Below are 25,012 nucleotides of genomic sequence, written 5' to 3'. Positions count from 1 at the left end.
GGACAGATTGCTTTCCTCCTAGTTCATATACACCAGATCTACTTATATTCACCACTCATGTTATCATGTTTGATGAAGTTATGACATATTGAATATGTTATTTCAGTTAATGTAATCAAACAACTATATACATTGTAGTCAGGGTACAATATATCCTTCTTCACCATCTAAATAAGTGTCAAAGATGGAAAGAATTAGACAGCTCCATGTATTCCATGGGACTGGACCTGTCGGGATCATGGCTGCATTTCCTTCACATATCAGGCTTTGGTACACCTTATATGAATATGCATGTTCTGGGTCAATGACTCCCTAAGCATGGAAGGAAGGACAAGAATAATGGCCCTGAAGCTTAAAAAAAAAACAAAAAACATTGTGCATGGTGTGATGGGCACTGTGTGCATGGTGTGGCACAGGCCCAGCTGAGGCATCTACATGTGGGTATTGAGTTTAAGGCTCCGTTTCCACTAGTGCGACTTGTCATGCAACTTTGGACACAAAGTCGCATGACAAGTCACAGCCCATTGATTTCAATGGAAAACGTTCCTATCTATGCATCTTTAAAATGGTGCCTGCACTAATTTGATGCAACTTTGATCCAGAGTGTAAAGTTGGATCAAAGCTTCACTCAAAGTCGCACTCTAAATCGCACAGCTTTGGAGTCACACTAGTGGAAACATAGCCTAAGACTAGAGTGTGACTTTGATGTAATGCCGCGTACACACGGTCGGACTTTACGGCGGACTTTGCCCGGCGGATTTTTCAACGTACTTTCCGACGGACTTTGTGAATGAACGGACTTGCCTACACACAATCCACCAAAGTCCGTCGAATTCGTACGTGATGACGTACGACCGGACTAAAACAAGGAAGTTCATAGCCAGTAGCCAATAGCTGCCCTAGCGTGCCTTTTTGTCCGTCGAACTAGCATACAGACGAGCGGACTTTTCGACCGGACTCGATTTCAACGGATAAATTTTAAACAAGTTTAAAATCTAAGTCCGTCCAACTTTTGAGAAAACAAAGTCCGCTGGAGCCCACACACATCGAATTGTCCGACGAAATCCAGTCCGCCGGGCAAAGTCCGCCGTAAAGTCCGCTCGTGTGTACGCGGCATAACTTTACACTCTCTGGATCAAAGTCTCATCAAAGCATTGCAGGTACCTTTTCAAAGATGCTGATTTTCAAAGTCACATAGATGGGAACAGGTGTCATTGTAATCAAGTCATATTAGTGGAAACGGAGCCTTAGTGTACATTTCCACTAATGCAACCCCAAAGTTGGACGATTTAGAGTGACTTTCATGCGACTTTGAGTGCAGCTTTGATCCAACTTTACAATCTCTGGATCAGTCACATCAAAGCATTGCAGGTGCCTTTTCAAAGTCGCACTAGTGGAAACAGAGTGGTTGCCTGTACTGTGATCATTGTAGACTGAGCACTTGCAGCTACACTGACAGTCCCCCCCTGTGTCCAGCTCCCTTCTCCTGTGCACAGCTATACTGTATATGTGCACTGCTCCTCCCATCCCCCTGTGTGGATGGGGCTTTGTACATCCTAATACATGAGCAAATTAAGAAATAAAATGAGAGAACACTGGACAGGAACCTGTGATCAGCTCCTCTCATCCTGTATACGCCCACTGGCTACACAGGAACAGAGTCCCTCCCAGGAAGTGATGTCACTAGCTTTCAGTAACCATACCCACTGGCTGATTTTACACTCAGCAGGAAGTAGATTCAAAGTCATGTGACGGCACTGGATTCTGCAAAATGAAAAAAAACTTGGATTTTTTCATTTTGAGACATAAGGCTGAACTTGGCTCACATTAATGATTGCAGGGGAGAAATGTAAGTATTAGGTTGGACTTCCACGTTAATATCCAACACTTATGGGAGTTTCAGATGCCTTTGTACCCACCTCAGGCTGTGGTTTATCCACTGGCCCCTATGTCATAACTGTGCCTTTTATTCACATAGGGGCTGGCAGATGTAACAGCAGCCTGCAGAGAGATACCAGACATATGACACTCCCAGAAATATATCGGAGGTAAGATTCTGTCGGAAGCTGTGGGTAACAAAGCTAGTATCTGTGGAACAGGCTGTTGGACATTGTAAGATAAGATAGATATTACCTTAACCCATGATCCCTTGACAGACAATACTGATACTTTTCTCTCCAGTGCCGGAATGTAAAGATGTGACATGACAATGTGCACCTACATCATGTAAAATGCAAGACCAATATTGGGCGCTGGTCCTGCATTGTATGTAATGTCAATGAGGTTGGAGACAGGTATGTCACAAAAATAAAACCTACATGGTTTTTTTTATTTTTACATGTTGGGCCAGTGATTTTATAATGTGTTTTTTTAAATGTGAAGTTAGGCTTTGATAGTGGAGCCAATCGTGTTGTGGAAGATGGTTAGTCAGATGATTGATCTGCATAGCCTATTTTACAAAATCAGATGTGCTTTGTTGCCAGCAGAATCCCATGGTTCACCCAGAAGCACCTAAAAGAATCCATAACCCATAAAAACCATTACAATCTAAAAATACTAATAATGTATGTGAGAGACATCTACCCAGTTATAACTTGAAATATACACCCTTCTGAAACCTACAGGAGCTGTTCAATGCGGTGGGACAGTCTTGGTCTGACAACACAGTGACCAAGCAATGGCAGCTTTCATACTTCTATAATGACTTGGTCACTTATCAAATTCTAGGCCAGAGAGAGTCTTTCCATTTTATTTAACCAACTGAAATAGATGCACAATTTCAAATTTTTCAATATATTTTGAAAAGTAAATTTACGTATAGGAATTGCATTTTTTTTTTTAATTAGGTATACATGTTCTCAATCTAGAGTCCCCCAACCATGTAGACCTCTCCAACATTTCAGGGAAAGTGTCCTATGGTATCTGGTCCAGTTGGGCTGTAAATAAGGGAGAGTTCATGATACACTGATCAGACTTTGTGCAGGAATTCGCCATAGTTCAGTTTTCAATGACAAGTCTTCCACGCACCAATAATTCTCATTAGTTTATTCAAGCAAATCCCCGCTCCTTACAAGGAAACCCAGTACAGACCATTGAAGCAATGCCTGGGATATTTAACCACTTCAATACCAGGCACTTCTCCCCCTTCCTGCCCAAGCCAATTTTCAGCTTTCAGTGCTGTCACTTTTTAAATGACAATTGCACAATCATGCTACACTGTACCCAAACAAAATCTTTATCATTTTGTTCCCACAAATAGAGCTTTCTTTTGGTGGTATTTGATCACTTCTATTAAAAAACAAAAATTTTGAAAAAAAAAAAAAAGTTTTTCTTTTTTTCTGTTATAAAATGTTGTAGATACGGTTTTCTCCTTTACTGATGAGCACTGATGAGGAGGCACTGATAGGGGGCACTGGGCACTCATAGGTGGCACTGATAGGGGACACTGATGGGCACTGATGGATGGCACTGGCAGGCATTGCTGATGGGCAGTGATTGGCATCTGCCTGGGCACTGATTGGCATATCCCTGGTAGTCCAGGGTGGCATACCTGGTAGGCATCCTTTGTGGGCATCCCTAGTGGTCCTGGCGGCATCCCTGGTGGTGCTTGGCGGGCATATGCGAGGGGGCTTTGCTGATAAACAATCGGCAAAGACCCCCCCCCCTGTCTGGAGAGCAGCTGATTGGCTCTCCTCTACTCGCATCTGTCAGACGCGAGTGAGGAAAAGCCGATAAACGTCTCTTCCTGTTTACACTGTAATGCCCCGTACACACGGTCGGACTTTGTTCGGACATTCCAACAACAAAATCCGTGGATTTTTTCCGACGGATGTTGGCTCAAACTTGTCTTGCATACACACGGTCACACAAAGTTGTCGGAAAATCCGATCGTTCTAAACGCGGTGACGTAAAACACGTACGTCGGGACTATAAACGGGGCAGTGGCCAATAGCTTTTATCTCTTTATTTATTCTGAGCATGCGTGGCACTTTGTGCGTCAGATTTGTGTACACACGATCGGAATTTCCGACAACGGATTTTGTTGTCGGAAAATTTTATATCCTGCTCTCAAACTTTGTGTGTCGGAAATTCCGATGGAAAATGTGTGATGGAGCCCACACACGGTCGGAATTTCTGACAACAAGGTCCTATCACACATTTTCCGTGTGAAAATCCGACCGTGTGTATGGGGCATTACACTTTTGTCCTAGAAGTACTCTGGTCTAAACAAGAATTTTTTCAGAGTTTGTAATGACCGAGCTGTTAAATCTATAAATATAGCCTTCAAACAGTTTGTCTCCGTTTCTGAAGCTGGAGTAGGCGCTAATATATCAATTAGATGATCTCCAAAACCAGACAGGCAGAGCAATTTGTTTTCCATTCCTGCCCTGCATTAAGTTAGTGGGAGCCTGTGTGTAATAGCCCACCACTTGTTACATCATGATGACTGACACGTGAAGAAGGAAAGTTCATGGGAGCAGGCAGGCAAACTGCTCTTAAGCTGGCCATAGATGAGTAGAATTCCCAAATAAAAATTCTTGGGAAAAGTTCTAAGAAGAAATGTCTTCATTTTTCTAATCATTAGTGGGTCAAATTTTGATACTTTAGACGGTGCCTGTCCTGTTTCTTTATGCCTTCTGCACATTCATGTTGGGCCATGTTCATTATGGATCGATTACTGGCCAATAAAGTGTGGGAGGATAGATGGGACAAAGCCAGCTGTCAACATTGCTAAAAACTTTTAAAATTTTCTGGGATTTTAAGGCCTCCAGGGTGCTACAAAGGCATGAGTTTTTGCGTTCTGAAGATGGTTTAGTTCCCTGTGAACAGTGAAATGCATATTTTAGGACAATATCTATCTATACAGTAGTTGCTCTATGCAACATATATATTGTATTACGCCATCTTCCAGCAGTAGTGTTATATTTTGAGGGCTGCAGCAATATTGCTCTGACAACATTGGCTCAAAACATCCCAATTAGCCATTCGTAAAAACAAGGAAGGAATGAGTATACTTTAGCTACAGAAGCATATAATGACACTGACTCTCTAACCACCAATATATTTTGTGATGTGATCATAAAGACCATATTAAGGGGAACCTGCATGAGAGAAATATGAGGACTGCCATTGCTGACCTCCTGCTTCTGATAATTCCAGCTTCCTGGTTGCCATTGTGATCTAATGGTTTCAGTGCTTTCTGAGTCATTGATTCAGGATAAGTACACAGATCCAAGTTCTGACTTCAGTTGCTGTCGCCTTGTTTTATGTCAGTGAATCACAAGTGTATTACTAATACTTTAATAATAATATTCACTGTCCTTTTTTTCAGCTACAGTTCACTAACAATCCCATCTGCCATTATTCGCTTTATCCCTCTCCCCTGATTATGTGACTTATGAGTGTTTCTGGGTTCAAAACACATAGAGCAATGTCAGAGACTATAGTTCCAGCAAAAGCAGGTAAGGCTGGCCACAAAACCTTGAGTGAAGATCAGGCTACTATGAGATAACCCTAGGAAGTTAATGAGTGCCTTTAAATTCAGAATTGCCCTTTGCTGCACATGAGGATTTTCCAGATTGTTGCAGTATCTCTGAGATTTGTCTGATCCTTTCCTCCTCTAATGAAGCTTCGGAAGTAAGGTGCTGGCAGCACGGGCATTGCTTCCCTTCAGCTGTGTAAGAGAGTGGCCATTACTGCAGATGAAAGCCAATTGTCTGCTCATACACCTATTTATGGCTAGCTCAAACTAATCCTCCAGTAAGCATTATACCCCGCAGTTGCTTATATCAGAAAATACAACCTAAAACTACTGTTTTGGTTTTGGATGAATGCTTTTAAGGGGAACCTTTCACTACAGTATTACAACTAGTTTAACTGCCCATATAAATTACAATCTAATTGCATAATCTAACAAAACAAATGTCTCCCAGCACACTTAGCAGCCAGCCAACAAAACAAATTTTATATATACAAATAAATATATATATATAGATAGATATAGATAAATTGAGGACCGTTATGCCCCTTTGCTGTTTGCCGTTATGCCCCTTTGCAGTTCCTCCTTAAATGCACAGGAAGACCAACACAACACATTGGCAATTGAAGACATCCAATATGTCCTGTGACAATTCCAGCAAGCTAAATAAAGATGCCTACCACCATTATTTATTGGGGCAGTTGCCATTTTTGCTTAGCCTGCTGATTGTACAATTTCCTATGGATCTAGGAACAACTGTGTAGTGCAACTTACCACCTGGGTATAAACGGAATAGATTGTTTTGGCAGGCCCTCACATTACATTCCTTTTTGGTAAATCTAAAGGACAGAGGTTGTACAACAAGATTGTAACACCTGAGCAGCTTAAAGTGATTGTAAAGGAAAATATAATATATTTATATATATATATATATATATACATTGGATATATAAAGTCTACACACCCATTAAAATGTCAGGTTTCTGCGATGTAAAAAATTGAGACAAAGCTAAATAATTTCAAAACTTTTTCCTCCTTTTAATGTGACCTATAAACTGTACAACTCAGTTGAAAAACAAACTGAAATCTTTTAGGGGGAGAAGTAAAACTAAAAAACTTAAATAATGAGGTTGCATGAGTGTGCAAACCCTCTTAAAAACTGGGGATGTAGCTGTGTTCAGAATTAAGCAATCACATTCAAACTCATGTTAAATAGGAGTCAGTACACGCCTGCCATCATTTTAACCACTTACCGCCCGCCGGCTGTCATATGACCTCTTTGACTTTGAGCGGGGATACCTGCAGCTACAGGCATCATTCAGATATCATCTTTTAGTGTCGGTGATTCCCTACACCATAAGAATGATCTGACAGACTTGAAGTGTTTTTGCAAAGAAGAGTGGGCAAATATTGTCAATTCAAGATGTGTCATGCTGATGGACTCATACCCAAAAAGACTGAGTGCTGTAATCAAATCAAAAGCTGCTTCAACAAAGTATTAGTTTAAGGGTGTGCACACTTATGCAACCATATTATTTAAGTTTTTTTATTTTTACTTCCCTCCACCTAAAAGATTTCAGTTTGTTGTTCAAGTGAGTTGTTCAATTTATATGTCACATTAAAAGGTGGGAAAAGTTCTGAAATGATTTATCTTTCTCTTTTTTTTTTTTTTTTTACATCACAGAAACCTGACATTTTAACAGGGGTGTGTAGACTTTTTATATCCTTTGTATGTGTGTGTGTGTGTATATGTATATGTGTGTATGTATGTGTGTATATATATATATATATATATATATATATATATATATATATGCATATAACACGCACCCCAAGTTTAGGAGGGAATTTTAAGGAAAAAAACTTACATTTAAACACCCATCAATGCAGCCTTATCAGTGTCCATCTGTAGCCTTGTCAGTGTCCATCTGTAGCCAGTGTCAGTGTAGCCTTGTCAGTGTCCATCTGTAGCCAGTGTCAGTGTAGCCGTGTCAGTGTAGCCTTGTTAGTGTCCATCTGTAGCCAGTGTCAGTGTAGCCTTGTCAGTGTCCATCTGTAGCCAGTGTCAGTGTAGCCTTGTCAGTGTCACCTTGTCAGTGTCCATCTGTAGCCAGTGTCAGTGTAGCCTTGTCAGTGTCCATCTGTAGCCAGTGTCAGTGTAGCCTTGTCAGTGTACATCTGTAGCCTTGTCCCTTTGTCATTTGCAAACTTGTAGGTACACTGCCGTTTAAAAATGGCGCTGCCGTTCTCATCGGCTCTCGGGGGCTTTCGGACGCACTCGGCCGTTCTCGGCAGCTCTCGGCCGTTCTCGGAGGCTTTCGGACGCAGAAGAACTGCGAGAGCCGCCGAAAGCCGCCGAGAACGGCCAAAAGGCTCACAATCAGCAGGGGATCGGCGTATAACACGCACCCACGATTTTCCCCTGATTTTAAGGGGAAAAAATTGCGTGTTATACGCCGATAAATACGGTATATATACAGTGGGGACGGAAAGTATTCAGACCCCCTTAAATTTTTCACTCTTTGTTATATTGTAGCCATTTGCTAAAATCATTTAAGTTCATTTTTTTTCCTCATTAATGTACACACAGCACCCCATATTGACAGAAAAACACAGAATTGTTGACATTTTTGCAGATTTATTAAAAAAGAAAAACTGAAATATCACATGGTCCTAAGTATTCAGACTCTTTGCTGTGACACTCATATATTTAACTCAGGTGCTGTCCATTTCTTCTGATCATCCTTGAGATGGTTCTACACCTTCATTTGAGTCCAGCTGTGTTTGATTATACTGATTGGACTTGATTAGGAAAGCCACACACCTGTCTATATAAGACCTTACAGCTCACAGTGCATGTCAGAGCAAATGAGAATCATGAGGTCAAAGGAACTGCCTGAAGAGCTCAAAGACAGAATTGTGGCAAGGCACAGATCTGGCCAAGGTTACAAAAAAATTTCTGCTGCACTTAAGGTTCCTAAGAGCACAGTAGCCACCATAATTCTTAAATGGAAGACGTTTGGGATGACCAGAACCCTTCCTAGAGCTGGCCGTCCGGCCAAACTGAGCTATCGGGGGAGAAGAGCCTTGGTGAGAGAGGTAAAGAAGAACCCAAAGATCACTGTGGCTGAGCTCCAGAGATGCAGTTGGGAGATGGGAGAAAGTTGTAGAAAGTCAACCATCACTGCAGCCCTCCACCAGTCGGGGCTTTATGGCAGAGTAGCCCGACGGAAGCCTCTCCTCAGTGCAAGACACATGAAAGCCCACCTGAAGGACTCCAAGATGGTGAGAAATAAGTTTCTCTGGTCTGATGAGACCAAGATAGAACTCTTTGGCCTTAATTCTAAGTGGTATGTGTGGTGAAAACCAGGCACTGCTCATCACCTATCCAATACAGTCCCAACAGTGAAGCATGGTGGTGGCAGCATCATGCTGTGGGGGTGTTTTTCAGCTGCAGGGACAGGACGACTGGTTACAATCGAGGAAAAGATGAATGCCGCCAAGTACAGGGATATCCCGGACGAAAACCTTCTCCAGAGTGCTCAGGACTTCAGACTTGGCCAAAGGTTTACCTTCCAACAAGACAATGACCCTAAGCACCCAGCTAAAATCACGAAGGAGTGGCTTCACAACAACTCCGTGACTGTTCTTGAATGGCCCAGCCAGAGCCCTGACTTAAACCCAATTGAGCATCTCTGGAGAGACCTAAAAATGGCTGTCCACCAACGTTTACCATCCAACCTGACAGAATTGGAGAGGATCTGCAAGGAGGAAAGGCAGAGAATCCCCAAATCCAGGTGTGAAAAACTTGTTGTTTATGTATCTTTATAATATTGTATACTCAATAAACTTCTTTTGACAAGGAAAAACTTGTTGCATCTTTCCCAAAAAGACTCATGGCTATATTAGATCAAAAGGGTGCTTCTACTAAATACTGAGCAAAGGGTCTGAATACTTAGGACCATGTGATATTTCAGTTTTTCTTTTTTAATAAATCCGCAAAAATGTCAACAATTCTGTGTTTTTCTGTCAATATGGGGTGCTGTGTATACATTAATGTGGAAAAAAAAAAATGAACTTAAATGATTTTAGCAAATGGCTGCAATATAACAAAGAGTGAAAAATTTAAGAGGGTCTGAATACTTTCCGTCCCCACTGTGTATATATATATATATATATATATATGTGTGTGTGTGTGTGTGTGTGTGTGTGTGTGTGTGTGTGTATATATATATATATATATATATATATATATATATATATATAGGCAGCTTCTTTGCGGCGCTATAGGAGCAGTGAATACAGTGCTCCTGTAGCGCCCCTGCCCATTGAAATCAGCGCCGTCATACCACTGCATTGGCGTTTTGCAGGCGGTTTTAACCCTCTTTCGTCTGCTAGTGGGGGTTAAAACCGCCCCGCTAGTGGCCGAATAGCGCCACTGCGCAGACAGTGTGAAAGTGCTCTTAGGTAAGTATTGGGTGGGGGGGAGCAGAACACTAAAGGTTTTTTAGAATGCCTGATGCCTGGTGGTAAAAAAACCTTCAGCCTTTAAAAAACACTTTTATGGCATGTTTCTCCTTGACTCACCTGAAATTTGGACTTTCTATCCCATGTACCGTGTCCCAAGATTGCGCTCCTTCTTTTTTCCAACCTTTACATTTTCAAAAAAAATAAATAAAAATTACGGTGAAGGCGCCACTTAACTAGGTTGTCAAAGTGCTGACCAATTATAATCTTTAGATTATTCAACCAATCAAACTGTTTACTGTGGGCTTAATCTCAGATTAATAAACTGTTTGCTTTTTTGTACAATTCTTGTGCATGAGCATTCTAGCATGCATTAGCATGTCTTGCAGTAAAGCGATAATTTGTAAACAAAGCAGGTTACAATGAAGGTGATACTTTGGTGACCTTGCCTTGTGGCGCTAAGGGTCTATTCGTCACCTTTCCAGTACATTTGCTGTGATGACTTCAGACAAGAAAACATTTTTCTGCTCTTTCAGCCTTTCCTCTCTTTGCTTAATCTCCCCCTTATTTATTTTTCCTCTCTCTCTCTCTCTCTCGCTCTCTCTTTCCCCCCACCTGATGTGTTCTCTTTGTATCCTGGGAGATTCTCTCCATGCTGAGGTTTCCATAGAAATTCACCTTGTTGATGTTGGATCTCAGTGAGTAGGTGGAAGGAGGGGGAGACGAGTGAGCACCACCTGTTATAAACTGGATGTGATGGAAAACTGCAGAGCATGTCGTTTGCCCCCCTTATAATTTTTTGCAGAGCATGAAAAGCCTTACTCGCTTCCTGGCACTTATCGCAGAGCACTATATGCATTCCTCTCTCTCTCTCCCTGACAGAGCAACACGTATGTGTTGAGTTTGGAAGATCTGCTGGAGGACAGAAGAACCAAAAGTTTGGGCAGTTCTGGGGTTGTGGTATGTCAAATGGGATCCATTCTCATTGTTATGATGATCCACATCTCCGCTTTCTCTTCTCTTCTACCTTTTCTGCAGGGCACAGCCTCATTTCTTTAGTATCTGTTTATTACTTTTTACTAGAAACTTGCTAGAGTGTGCTATTGATGTCAGTAATAAAATTCAGTCTTTATCGTTGTGGTGACATAAGTAATAAACTGTATGTAGTACTATTGTGACCCATCTGTTGTGCTAACTAGGACATGCATTCTAGACATCTGATCAGCATACACAACTAATGAAATGTATTCATGCAGCATAAAACATTTTGTGTGACATCTTTCACTTATTTCAAAACCGTCTGTAGGATAAATTTCCCATATGTGTAGCTTTAAATTACTCGTATGTAGACTTTTCTTTTAATCTTTTTTTTTAAATGCAAACATGCCACCTGCCATTACAACATGCGCTTATTTAAAGAAAGCTTTAAAAGGGATTATTTGTTCACATTAATCATGCATTGATCTGTCTGAAATGGAGGCATATGAATGTGGTTGTGGTACAACGGAATGCAGTTTCACATGCAAATTCACTTTGACTATTTGTTTTCCAGGTTTCCTGATTTAATAAGGGTCATTGGGGTTGGAGTCATTGTAGATCCCTCTATTCAACATTTGGTGTCATGTACAGACTTATCAGATAACAAGACTTTTTCCATAGTAGCCAACCAGATTATGCCTTTCATTCTGCCATACTGCACTTGGATCCAAAACTTTGATGTATGCAACTGGAACAATTATTTTTTTCAGACCTTTCCCATGCAGTAAAATTTCCTTTTATGTAATTTGTAAATTATTAATCTTCATGTTGAGTGCCATTAAGTTACTTAATAGGTAAGGTAGTTATAACATAGGGACTTCATTGTGCCTCTGTGAGTCGGAAATAGTTTTTCTAATATTGCTACAGTTTTCTAGTCAGCCTCACTCAGGAAAAAATATTTGAACTAAAGCAAATCTTTTATTAAGTAAAGTTATATAAGAATGTTTATTGCAAAAGTCCAGAGGTACCTTTAGCAGACTTATTGAACCGGCTGATGTCACCCGAAATTCAACCGGTGTGTACTAGGCTTTAGACCGCACAAGGCAAGGAGGCTCTACTAAGCAAATAGGAACTTCAGCTAGAAAATTAGCATTTTGCACCTCCCTTACCCAGCACTACTTATCTCTTATACAGATGAATAGGTTAGTCCAACACAAGGCAGGCGGTATTATAGGAGGTGGGTCAAAATTATCTCTTGGTGTCTGTAGTAATAATGTGCTGAATCTTTTTTCCATTGTTTTAGTTTATTACAAATTCACTGCTAAACCTTTTACACAACTAGGATATTCAAACTGAACACATTTAACCACATACAGACCGGAAGATTTGGCTGATTAATGACCAGGCCATTTTTTGCGATGCGGCACTGCGCCGCTTTAACTGACAATTGTGAGACGCTGTACCCAAACAAAATTGACGTCCTTTTTTTCCCACAAATAGAGCTTTCTTTTGGTGGTATTTGATCACCTCTGCGGTTTTTATTTTTTGCGCTATAAACAAAAAAAAGTAACAATTTAAAAAAAAAAAAACAATATTTTTGTACTTTTTGCCATAATAAATATCCCCAAAAATGTTTTTAAAAAACGAATTTCTTCCTCAGTTTAGGCCAATATATACAGTGGGGATGGAAAGTATTCAGACCCCCTTACAATTTTCACTCTTTGTTATATTGCAGCCATTTGCTAAAATCATTTAAGTTCATTTTTTTCCTAATCAATGTACACACAGCACACCATATTGACAGAAAAACACAGAATTGTTGACATTTTTGCAGATTTATTAAAAAAGAAAAACTGAAATATCACATGGTCCTAAGTATTCAGACCCTTTGCTGTGACACTCATATTTAACTCAGGTGCTGTCCATTTCTTCTGATCATCCTTGAGATGGTTCTACACCTTCATTTGAGTCCAGCTGTGTTTGATTATACTGATTGGACTTGATTAGGAAAGCCACACACGAGTCTATACAGGACCTTACAGCTCACAGTGCATGTCAGAGCAAATGAGAATCATGAGGTCAAAGGAACTGCCTGAAGAGGTCAGAGACAGAATTGTGGCAAGGCATAGATCTGGCCAAGGTTACAAAATAATTCTGCTACACTTAAGGTTCCTAAGAGCACAGTTGTCTCCATAATCCTTAAATGGAAAACGTTTGGGACGACCAGACCCTTCATGAAAGCCCGCATGGAGTTTGCTAAAAAAAGCACCTGAAGGACTCCAAGATGGTGAGAAATAGGATTCTTTGCTCTGATGAGAACTTTTTGGCCTTAATTTTAAGCGGTATATGTGGAGAAAACCAGGCACTGCTCATCAGGGATTTGCAATCGAGGGAAAGATGAATGCAGCCAAGTACAGGGATATCCTGGGCGAAAACCTTCTCCAGAGTGCTCAGGACCTCAGACTGGGCCAAAGGTTTACCTTCCAAAAAAACAATGACCTTAAGCACACAGCTAAAATAACAAAAGAAGGTAGGGAGTAGGGAAAGCCGCAGTTCGCTGCTTCTGTCGGCAGTTATCCTAACCCCCCACATATAGGGGAAACCACAGGGGACTATTTCGGTACTGGAGGTAGTAGGGTATTGGTACAAACAGGTGAAGGAAAAATAGTAGAATAAAAACTAGGTTTTTAATAGAAAATCATTTTAAAAAAAGAGATAAATTTATCTCGAAAGTACAATAACATATACAGTTGTCATACAGAACAAAGCAGTACATACAACCACATGAATTGTATCCAATAATAACAGAGATTGCAACAATGACTTGGATTCTCGACCGGTTTCGCGGTGTTCACCGCTTCCTCAGGAGAGTAAAGTCTATAATGTGGCATAAGGACAGATAATAAATATACAGAAATTCACAAATGCATAACATTTTTGTAATGGTGGCAGCGAGATCATTAAATAATACATTGAACCATAATATACAAATTGAGTATAAGAAAGGACAGGCTCACCCGTTCAGAATTTCTCTGTGGATATGTGGGGCCCCATACAGTTCTCCCTGCGACGAACACAGGGGAAAACAGAACAGCCACTGGTGGGTAAAATATTTAATTGGTTGATTTGTGTGTGGGTCACTGCACCACAAAGCAAGGTAGAACATAGTAGGGTATAGGGGTACCCATAAGGTAGCTCTAGGTTGGGACCCAGTGTGCAAAGAGAAGGAACTAGAAATGGTGATAGGGGGAAAATAGGAAGAAAGAAGGAAGAAAGTGAGGGAAAAGGGGGGGGGGGGGGAGGGGGGAAGAGGGGGGGAGAGGAAGGGGGGGGGAAAACGAGGGGGGGGGAAAGGGAGAGGGAGGGGGAGAAGGGGAGGGGGGGGGGGGGGAGAAGGGGAGGGGGGGAGGGGGAAAGGGGAAAGGGAGAGGGGGGGGGGGAGGAAAAGGGAGAGGGGGGGAAAGGAAGGGGGGGGGGGGAAAGGGGGGGGGGGAGAGGGAAGAGGAGAAAAGGAAGGAAAGAAAATTGGAAGGGGGAGGGGAGGGGGGGGAGGAGAAATAGTGGGGGTGGGGGGGGTGGTAAGAGGCAAAGGCTAGAACCAGGAAAGAATGGGGAAGACTAGAAAAAAGAGACAGGAAGAAGGGAGAATGCACACAGATAATAAGGGCCATAACTTACCCCTGCAACGTGGTCAACGAGGGTGGTAGAATAAAGTAAAGGAGGAGTATACACTGATGGGGATAATGGTGAATGAACGTTTAAACGATCCAGGCGCTCATGAGTGATAGTGAAAGCTCCACAAGGGTGGAGCCAATGGTCTGTGCAAGGAAGGTAGTAGCCGCAAAAGCTGTAATAGAGTAAGGTACATTTATACTCTAGGATATTAGAGGGAGGGGAGGGAGAAAAGTGCCCACAAAGCAAGGGGACAGCAACGATAGCTTGCTACAGTAGAAGGTATCAAACCATAGGTAATAGGTATAAATAGCAGGTACAAGGGTGTAAACGTGACAAGTTATCTGTAGTCCCCCACAAGGAAGAAATAGTAAAATACCCATATGAGGCCATACACAGACGCTGCAAGTGGCCACTGTGCATAGGAAAGCAATAGTGACCAAGCGCAGCATGGATAAGGAGACAGCAGGGAGAAGTCAACCACCAGGGAGGGATTGGAAGGAAGGGGACGGAATGGGGGAAGGGAGGGGGGGGGGAGGTGAGACTTACCAAGATGCTGCTACCTCGTAGAGCGCGACGCCGGAGGACTGTAGGCTCGTACAGCGGCCGTGTACCGGCCGCTATAAAAGCACCCCAACCCGGAAGTCAGGGACGGCCTGGCAAGGGCGGTCCCTGACGTCACCGGGTCAGCTCACCCGCACTGCGCAGGTGCACTACAGAGTGCTACTGCGCACGCGCGCGCTCCCGACAAGGGGAATCTAGTTCCCAAACAAGGAGACACAAGCAGCCGAAGGGCTGCCAGGGCGAGCATGTGTCCGTCGCCTAGGAGATGAAACGGGGCGGAACACACCAACAGGGTCTGACAACGGGGGAAGGAGCCTGGCCTTGAACAGCAACATAATAAAGCAAAACAATACAGCTTAATGAAACAAAAAATAAAACAAGTGTTATATACAAGTAATGTGTAGAGTTGTATGGAGTGTCAGCCACCCCTAACCTTAGAGAATGAGACCTAGGCAGCCATAATTAATATATTGATATTTGACCCAGGGGGTGCCAGGGTGAAGGAAGGGGGGGGGAGGGGAAACGGGGAAGGAGAGAAGGGGGGGGGGGAAAGGGGGGAGGGGATGGGAGAAGGGAAAGGAAGGAGCAGGGAGGGGGGGAGGGGGGAGGGAAGGGGAGAAAAGGAAGGGAGGAGGGGGGGAAAAGAAGGGGGGACGGGGGAAGAGGAGTAAACCAGAATTCATAAGAATGCCCTATAGGACACTGACTCGTTTAGGCCAGGCGGGGTGGTGGCGTTGAGTCGCTCGATCCAGAGGGACTCCCTCTGCAATATCGAGCGATCCCACAATCGCCACCTCTGGGACTGGGTTTCACCACCTCTAATACCAGAAACTTGGCCACAGAATTGTCGAATCTGTGGTAAAGTCCGATGTGTCGGCCGATAGTAGTCAGTTTGCCGTTTTCTGAGTCGTAGAGGTGGTCACCGATTCTCTGCCTAAGTTCCCTCATAGTTTTGCCCACATAGAAGGCTTTGCATACACACTTCATGAGGTAAATAACCCCCCTTGTAGCACAGTTCGCGAAGGTCCGTAGGACCAGAATTTCTCCATTAGGTAGAGTCACTGTTCTACTTTCGTGGACCCAAGGGCACCGGGGACACTCCCCACATTGGAAAGTGCCATTGGGGCCACTACGCGTAGGTTTGATAGGGTTGTAGTGGCTCGCAGTGAGTTGATCACGTAGTGATCGAGCTCTGCGGAAAACCATTTCAGGTGTATGTCTAATATATTTGTTTAGAATGTGATGTTCAGCCAAAAGATGCCAATGCCTGGCTAGAATATTCCGCAACACCTGGTGATGTGCAGAATAGGTGGTGATAAATCTCACGTTTTCTGTAGGGGAAGGCGGTCTCCTATCTTTAAAAAGGAGAGAAGTTCGTGAACGTGATAAGGACTTGTTATACGCTTTACGTAAGGTGGTAGAGGAATAGCCTCGTCGTAGGAGGCGAGCGCGTAATGCTTTGGCCTGGCGTTTGAAGTCAGAGTCATGTGTGCAGTTCCTGCGTAGCCGTAGATATTGGGCATAAGGTATGCTCTGTATCAAAGGAGTAGGGGTGGGCACTTTCCCCTTTCCCCCTCCCCCCCTCCCCTTCTCCCCCACCCCCCCCCCCCCCCCCCCTCCCCCTCCCTCTCCCCCTCCCTCTCCCTTTCCCCCCCCTTTCCCCCCCCCTCGTTTTTTCCCCCCCTTCCTCTCCCCCCTCTTCCCCCCTTCCCCCCCCCCCCCCTTTTCCCTCACTTTCTTCCTTCTTTCTTCCTATTTTCCCCCTATCACCATTTCTAGTTCCTTCTCTTTGCACACTGGGTCCCAACCTAGAGCTACCTTATGGGTACCCCTATACCCTACTATGTTCTACCTTGCTTTGTGGTGCAGTGACCCACACACAAATCAACCAATTAAATATTTTACCCACCAGTGGCTGTTCTGTTTTCCCCTGTGTTCGTCGCAGGGAGAACTGTATGGGGCCCCACATATCCACAGAGAAATTCTGAACGGGTGAGCCTGTCCTTTCTTATACTCAATTTGTATATTATGGTTCAATGTATTATTTAATGATCTCGCTGCCACCATTACAAAAATGTTATGCATTTGTGAATTTCTGTATATTTATTATCTGTCCTTATGCCACATTATAGACTTTACTCTCCTGAGGAAGCGGTGAACACCGCGAAACCGGTCGAGAATCCAAGTCATTGTTGCAATCTCTGTTATTATTGGATACAATTCATGTGGTTGTATGTACTGCTTTGTTCTGTATGACAACTGTATATGTTATTGTACTTTCGAGATAAATTTATCTCTTTTTTTAAAATGATTTTCTATTAAAAACCTAGTTTTTATTCTACTATTTTTCCTTCACCTGTTTGTACCAATACCCTACTACCTCCAGTACCGAAATAGTCCCCTGTGGTTTCCCCTATATGTGGGGGGTTAGGATAACTGCCGACAGAAGCAGCGAACTGCGGCTTTCCCTACTCCCTACCTTCTTTTGTTATAGATTATTGGGATGATGGTACTTTATATTTGGTAACTTAACTATTGAATGGTAGGCGCTCTGCCTTACAGCTAAAATAACGAAGGAGTGGCTTCACAACAACTCTGTGACTGTTCTTGAATGGCCCAGCCAGAGCCCTGACTTAAGCCCAATTGAGCATCTCTGAAAAGACCTAAAAATGGCTGTCCACCAACGTTTACCATCCAACCTGACAGAACTGGAGAGGATCTGCAAGGAGAAATGGCAGAGGATCCCCAAATCCAGGTGTGAAAAACTTGTTGCATCTTTCCCAAAAAGACTCATGGCTGTATTAGATCAAAAGGGTGCTTCTACTAAATACTGAGCAAAGGGTCTGAATACTTAGGACCATGTGATATTTCAGTTTTTCTTTAATAAATCTGCAAAAATGTCAACAATTCTGTGTTTTTCTGTCAATATCGGGTGCTGTGTGTACATTAATGAGGAAAAAAATGAACTTAAATGATTTTAGCAAATGGCTGCAATATAACAAAGAGTGAAAAATTTAAGGGGGTCTGAATACTTTCCGTCCCCACTGTATATTCTTATACATATTTTTGGTTAAAAAAAAAACGCAATAAGCGTATATTGATTGGTTTGCACAAAATTATAGCGTCTACAAACTATGGGAAAGATTTATGGCATTTTTATTATTATTATATATTTTTTTACTAGTAATGGTGGTGATCTGCGATTTATTTATTTATTCTTATCGGTATTGCGACGGACAGATCAGACACTTTTGACACATTTTTGGGACCATTGACATTTTGTACAGCGATCAGTGCTATAAAAATGCACTGATTACTGTGTAGATGTCACTGTCAGGGAAGGGGTTAACACTAGGGGGCGATCAAGGGGTTAAATGTGTGTTCCTAGGTGTGTTCTAACTCTGGGGGGATAGGACTGACTAGGGGAGGAAACATGTCATTGTTTCTACTTAGTAGGAACAAACAATAGGTCTCTTCTCTCCTGACAGAACAGGGTTTACACACACAAATCCCTGGTCGTGCATGCGATCATGCCCACCGGCCACGTGCAGCGGGCGCAAGCCCCTCCAGCGCCACGTGCACGCCTGCTATCGCACTTAAAGGTACAGACATACCCATACGGTGATTCGCGGGAACTAACCATTTTGCTGCCGTATATTGGCGTGAGTCGGTCAGCAAGTGGTAAATGGGAAGTGCTTGTTAACCACTTCAGCCCCGGAAGGATTTACCCTTTTAATGACCAGAGCACGTTTTACAATTTGGCACTGTGCTGCTTTAACTGGTAATTGCGTGGTCATGCAATGCGGTACCCAAACAAAATTTGCGTTCTTTTTTTCCCAAAAATGGAGCTTTCTTTTGTTGGTATTTGATCACCTCTGGGATTTTTATTTTTTGCGATATAAATGAAAAAAGACTGAAAATTTGGAAAAAAAATGTATTTTCTATTTTTAGTTATAAAAAAAATCCAATAAACTCAATTTTAGTCATACATTTAGGCCAAAATGTATTCAGCCACTTGTCTTGGTTAAAAAAAATTTCAATAAGCGTATATTAATTGGTTTGCGCAAAAGTTATAGCGTCTACAAACCATGGTACATTTACTGGAATTTACGCAGCTTTTAGTTTGACTGCCTATCTCATTTCTTGAGGTGGTAAAATGGCAGCGCAGTACAAAACCCCTTTTTGGAGAGAAACCCCAAGGAATTTTCCGAGAGGCATGTTGAGCCCATTGAATATTTTATTTTTTGTCACAAGTGACTGAAAAATGCCCCCCCAATTTTTTTTTTTTTTTTTATTTTTTTTAGAGTTGTCACTGAAATATATTGCTCCCACATGCCATGGGTATATGTGAAATTACACCCCAACAAAATCCCCCCAAATTATCCCATTTTGGAAAGTAGACACCCCAAGCTATTTGCTGAAAGGTATGTTGAGTATTTTTAAGATCTCGCTTTTTGTCACAAAGTTTTAAAGATTGAAAAGAGAAAGAAAAAAATATAAATTTTTTTTCTTTCTTCATTTTCCAAAACAAATAAGAGCTGCAAAATACTCACCATGCCTCTTAGCAAATACCTTGGGGTGTCTACTTTCCAAAATGGGGTCTTTTGGGGGGGTTTTGTGCTATCTTGACATTTCTGAGACTCAAACTGATAGGTAGTGAGGAATAAAATCACCATTTTACGCCCTTAGAAAGCCTGAAGGCGGTGATTGGTTTTCAGGGTCCTGTATGCAGCTAGGCTTCCAAAAAGTCCCACAAATCCCCGTACTCAGGAGAAGCAGGAGAATGTATTTTGGGGTGTAATTTCACATATGCCCATGACATGTTTGAACAATATATCATTTAGTGACAACTTTGTGTAAAAAAAAAAAAAAAAAAAAAAAAAACTAAATAAATTATAATTACCCCAAAACTTGTGGCAAAATATAAAATATTCCATGGACTCAACATGCCTCTCAGCAAATAGCTTGGGGTGTCTACTTTCCAAAATGGGGTCATGGAGGGAGGGGGGGTTGAACTGTCCTGGCATTTTATGCCCAACATTAGAAGCTTATGCCACACATCACCCACTCTTCTAACCACTTCTGACACTTTTTGTTTACATGAAAAAAAATTTTTTTTTTGCTAGAAAATTACTTTAAACCCCAAAACATTATATATATATATATATATATATATATATATATATATATATATATATATATATATATATATATATATATATATATAAAATTTTTTTTTTTTTTTTTTAAAGCAGAGGCCCTACAGATTAAAATTATGGGTGTTGCAATTTTTTTTTTTCACAAGTATTTGCACAGTGATTTTTCAAACGCAATTTTTTGGGGAAAAGAAACACTTTTTGAATTTTTAATGCACAAAAACACACTATATTGCCCAAATGTTTGGTGAAATATAAAAGATGATCTTATGCCGAGTACATAGATATCAAACACGACATTCTTTAAAATTATGCACACCCATGTAGCGGCGACAAACTATAAAAATTTAAAAAAACTTTACAGGTTACCACTTTAGATTTACAGAGGAGGTCTACTGCTAGAAGTACTGCCCTCGATCTGATGTTCGCAGTGATATCTCACATGTGTGGTGCAATTGCTGTTTACATATGACACGAGACCGACGGTTGCGTTCACCTTTGCACGGGGGACAGGGGTGCTTTAATTGATTAATTTTTTTAATTATTAATTTTTGATTTTTATTTTATTTCATTTTTACACTGTCCCTTTCATTTTTTTTTTTTTTATTATTTTTGTTATCACAGGGAATGTAAATATCCCCTATGATAGCAATATGCAGTGACAGGTATACTCTTTTGAAAAATGTGGGGTCTATTAGACTCTAGATCTCTCCTCAGCCCTTAAAGCATCTGACCACACCAAGATCAGTGTGATAAGATGCTTTCCCAGTGGCGCTGTTTATATCTGACAAATCCGAAGTCATGAAAGGCTCGTAGTCTCCGATCAGCTCCATGGCCAACTGGCGGAGCCACCGGATGCATTCTCGGGTTCCCCAGTGGGACAGGATAGCCTGAGAAAACAATGGAAGATGGCGGGGGTGGGGACATTCCCTCCCACTGCTTGTAAAAGCAGCTTAGCGGCTAAGATTGCTTTTGCATGTACGCCGACCGCTGGCTGAAAAAACGATACCAAGATCATACCTAAACCTGAAAGCATCATTCAAAAAGAGAGCCTAACAGATTCCTCCATTCACATAGATCGGTGGTATGCCCACCATTAGAATACTGCCCTGCATCCACCCACTTCCAATGATGGGCATACATGAACCGTTCTTTTTTTTTTTTTTTCATTCAGCCCATGGGCTGAGCGAAAAAAAAAGAACCTAACAGATTTCTCCATTCACATTGATCGATGTGGATGAAGAAAGGTAAATAAAAATATATGCCGAAGCATAGGGGCAATCTGCCCCTACGTCCACCCCTGCCCCTATACTTCAACATATATGCTCTTTTTTAACTGTGGTGGTGAAATCACCTCCTACAGTGCTGGAGTCGCTTATTTACATATCGTGAGAGCAAACTCTGTTGCTGTCAAAATAAATAAATCGGTGCTGCAGCTGAATGGGGTACCTGCAAAGCAAACAATGGTAACAATAAATCACAGCATCAATAAAACATTCACTCAATAAAACAACTTTTTATTGCAATCTGTGCTAAAAAAGGATCTAGTTCTTCCTGATGCATAAGCGTTCAGCAGAGCCAATTGGAATAAGTATTCAGACACTTTTTTATACCAGCGTCTTGCCTTATGGGCAATTAAGTATGGCGCCATCATCTGGTCGTTGAAGTCCACCCCTCCCATGTTAAGGTTGTATTTGTGGACACAGAGGTGCTTCTTAACAACACAAGTTGCCGTTGTAATTTGGACTGTCGGATCTGCATGAATGGAGGACAGAACGAAAACATTCCGTGTGTCCCTCCACTTTACTGCAAGCAATTTATTACACTTCAAGCAGGCTCTCTCCCCCCGTCTAAGTTGGGAATCTACAAGCCGTTGGGGGAAGCCCTGGCAATTAGATTCCATGGTGCCACGTGCGCCAACTCCAGAATCAAAAAGGTAACTAAAGTGACACGCTTGTGTAATAATTGTCCCCTTTTCCGAATAAGGGTGACACCAAGTCCCAAAAAATCTTACAGCTGCTCCCTATGTAGTCTGGACAGTTGGGGGGGCTCCATGCTGCTATCTTTTCCCTCATAAACCAGAAAACTATATGTATGTGGCCCTGTCACAGAGCTTATACATCTTGACGCCATATCTGGCATGCTTGCTGGGGAGAAACTCTCTTTGAAAGCAAGGCGGCCAGAAAACTTAATCAGGGACTCATCAACGCAGACAACTTGATCGGGAATAAACAAGGCTGCAAATTGTTGATTGAAGTGGTTTACGAGGGGCAAAATTTTGTGAAGCTGATCATATTCACCCCGAAAACTACAGAGTTCATTGTTGTTGAAGTGCATGTACCGCAAGATTTGCTTGTATCTAGTCCTGGTCGTGGAAGCAGAGAACACGGCATATGGTGAATTGGGTCAGTGGACCAATATCACTGCAACTCAACCTTTTTAGTAATGCCCATGAGGAGGGATAGGCCCAGAAAGGTCTTAAATTTGGGAACCGTTATAGGTTTCCAGCCAAATTCTCTGGCAAGGGTCAAATTTGGATTTGCAGCAATAAATTGACCAACGTATAAACTGCTTTGGTCCACAATAGATCTGTACAAATCTTCTGTGAAAAACAATTTGTATAATTCAAGGGGAACTAAAATCCGCTGTTTCCACCTGAAATCCTGGGTTGGCCAGTGAACAGGGGAAGTACGGGCCCTGCAGAAGGGGTGGGCCACCAATCAGGATTTACAAACGCATCAGGAAGGGCACTATGGGCTCTACGGGCCTGTCTTTGAATTCTTGGTGGCTGCGGGGCACTATTTCTGCTAGCCACCGCACCAGCTTGAACTGCACTTATGGGACTCGCCACATCACCAAGTGTTACTGCAGTGCTGGTTGGTCTATGACCAGGACGTACTAGGCCACTGGTGCTTGCCAGTTCACCAGAAGGTTGAGCGGCACTAGTACTGGCTATCTGCTCCATACAAAAACCATGCGGTTGTTGCACCTCAGCTACAGAAGAACAGCGTTGGGTATGCTTGACCGTCACAGGGACCCCTACTCCGTCATCAGAGCTATCTGTTAGGGTGCCCCTCTTCTCTACAGGTTCGTATACTGAGCCTGAATCTGACAGTGAGGCTTCCCCTTCGCTCTCATCTGTCATGCTCAGCATAGTGTAGGCCTCTTCACTAGTGTACCTCTGTTTGGCCACTAAATTTATAGGTACAGCTAGTGCGACTCACAGGTAAAAGAGCACCTGGTTGTCAGCGACTGCTTGAATCGCTACAAAAAAAATCAACTGTTAGCGCTAGCAGGGATCAGGCGTAACTCTGCTAACGATGCCGTTTTGTGTGCTGTGTTTTATAAGTGACAGTGATCTATTGATACTACACTTGGATGGGCTTGGCTGGGCGGAGGGGATAAACGCAGGTGCTGGCAGGTGTCAGGGCTGATCCTGCTAATGCTGCATTTTTGGGAACATTATACTATTGGGGACGCTAGTATAGATCTGATCAGATCAAAGATATTGATCCGTTCAAACACTATTTTAGGAAGGTGTATGGTGTGTACATATGTTAGTGCTACTGACAATCAAAGGGATAAAATTTTTTACTCTGTCTGGGATTAAAGCTATCTGACGCTAACTAGCTAACCTGTGACACTAATACAATGATCAGAAAAAAGATCTGTACACTATACTAATGCCACAGGGGTTAGCTGGGGGTGATCAAGGGGTTAAACCTTTATAAGGAACTATATGGGGGTACCCTAAACCTAACGCTGATTAGTGTTACAAGTGACACCAGTACAGTGATCAGTGAAAAATCACTTGGTGACACTGACAGGGAGTGAAAGGGTTACCTGGGGGGCAATCGGGGGGGGGTTAAAAGTGTGTCTGTGTCCTGGTGTTATTGAATTGCTTGGTGTACTCACTATGGATGTCTTCTCCTCTCGCGCTGGAACCGGAAAGGGCTCCATGAGAGGAGATGACATAATTTCCTCTGCCTGCGTTTACATTACACAGGCAGAGGAGGCATTTAATTCACCAGAACTGATCAGCAGGTCCAGGCCAGAAATTATTGGCCTGGGCCTGTAGATAAATCAGTTCTGTAATGAATCCGATCGCCACGGGAAAGGCTGGGGCACGCGCGACGTACAGCTACGATGATTCGCGCAGATGTCAACTTAGCCCTCCCCTTCCTCTGGACCCTCTTTGGACCCTCTTATTGTGATGGGTGGCCGCAGCGACCACAAAAGAAGTTTTAGAGTTTGGGGAAGGGTCAAAGCCAACTAGGAAAAGCTGAGATTGTCATATTATTTCAGCTGCCTGCGTCTCTTAATTCTTTTGATGGCTTTGACATGCAGTTTAATATTCTCAGATTGACAGGTTTACATAAAGGGCAAAGTAAAAGGGTAACATAACGCCCACCTTTTCCAGCAGCATATTCTTATTTTCACTGCCTCACACCATTCTGTTCAGATGCTGCAAGCGAAATAAATAGTCCAGGGTCCTGGGTATGGGTGAGTATGTGACAGGGGTTGGTGCCTCATGAATTGCACAGCACTGTACCATGGGAAGTCTTTGGTCCAATGTAAGCTTTGGCAAGTTGGTTTGGAACTTACACAAATGCCGCATACATACGAGCGGACTTGCCAACGGGCTAAACTCCATCGGCATTTCCGACGGAAAGATTTAGAACATGTTCTATATCTG

General features: G+C 42.5%; 1 protein-coding gene across 3 annotated transcripts in view; it reads left to right on the top strand.

The window, feature by feature from the left end:
• FAM131A (family with sequence similarity 131 member A) overlaps positions 1-25,012 on the top strand; it is a 138,745-nt gene that overhangs the window by 81,873 nt on the left and 31,860 nt on the right. For all 3 annotated transcript variants that reach the window (XM_073626611.1, XM_073626610.1, XM_073626612.1), the window contains one exon: positions 10,829-10,906. In XM_073626611.1, coding sequence (XP_073482712.1) covers positions 10,829-10,906 — 78 coding nt within the window. The remainder of the gene's footprint in view (positions 1-10,828; positions 10,907-25,012) is intronic.

Source organism: Aquarana catesbeiana, linkage group LG04 (assembly GCF_042186555.1).
Source record: "Aquarana catesbeiana isolate 2022-GZ linkage group LG04, ASM4218655v1, whole genome shotgun sequence".
Lineage (NCBI taxonomy): Eukaryota > Metazoa > Chordata > Amphibia > Anura > Ranidae > Aquarana > Aquarana catesbeiana.
This window is presented reverse-complemented; position numbering and strand designations above follow the sequence as displayed.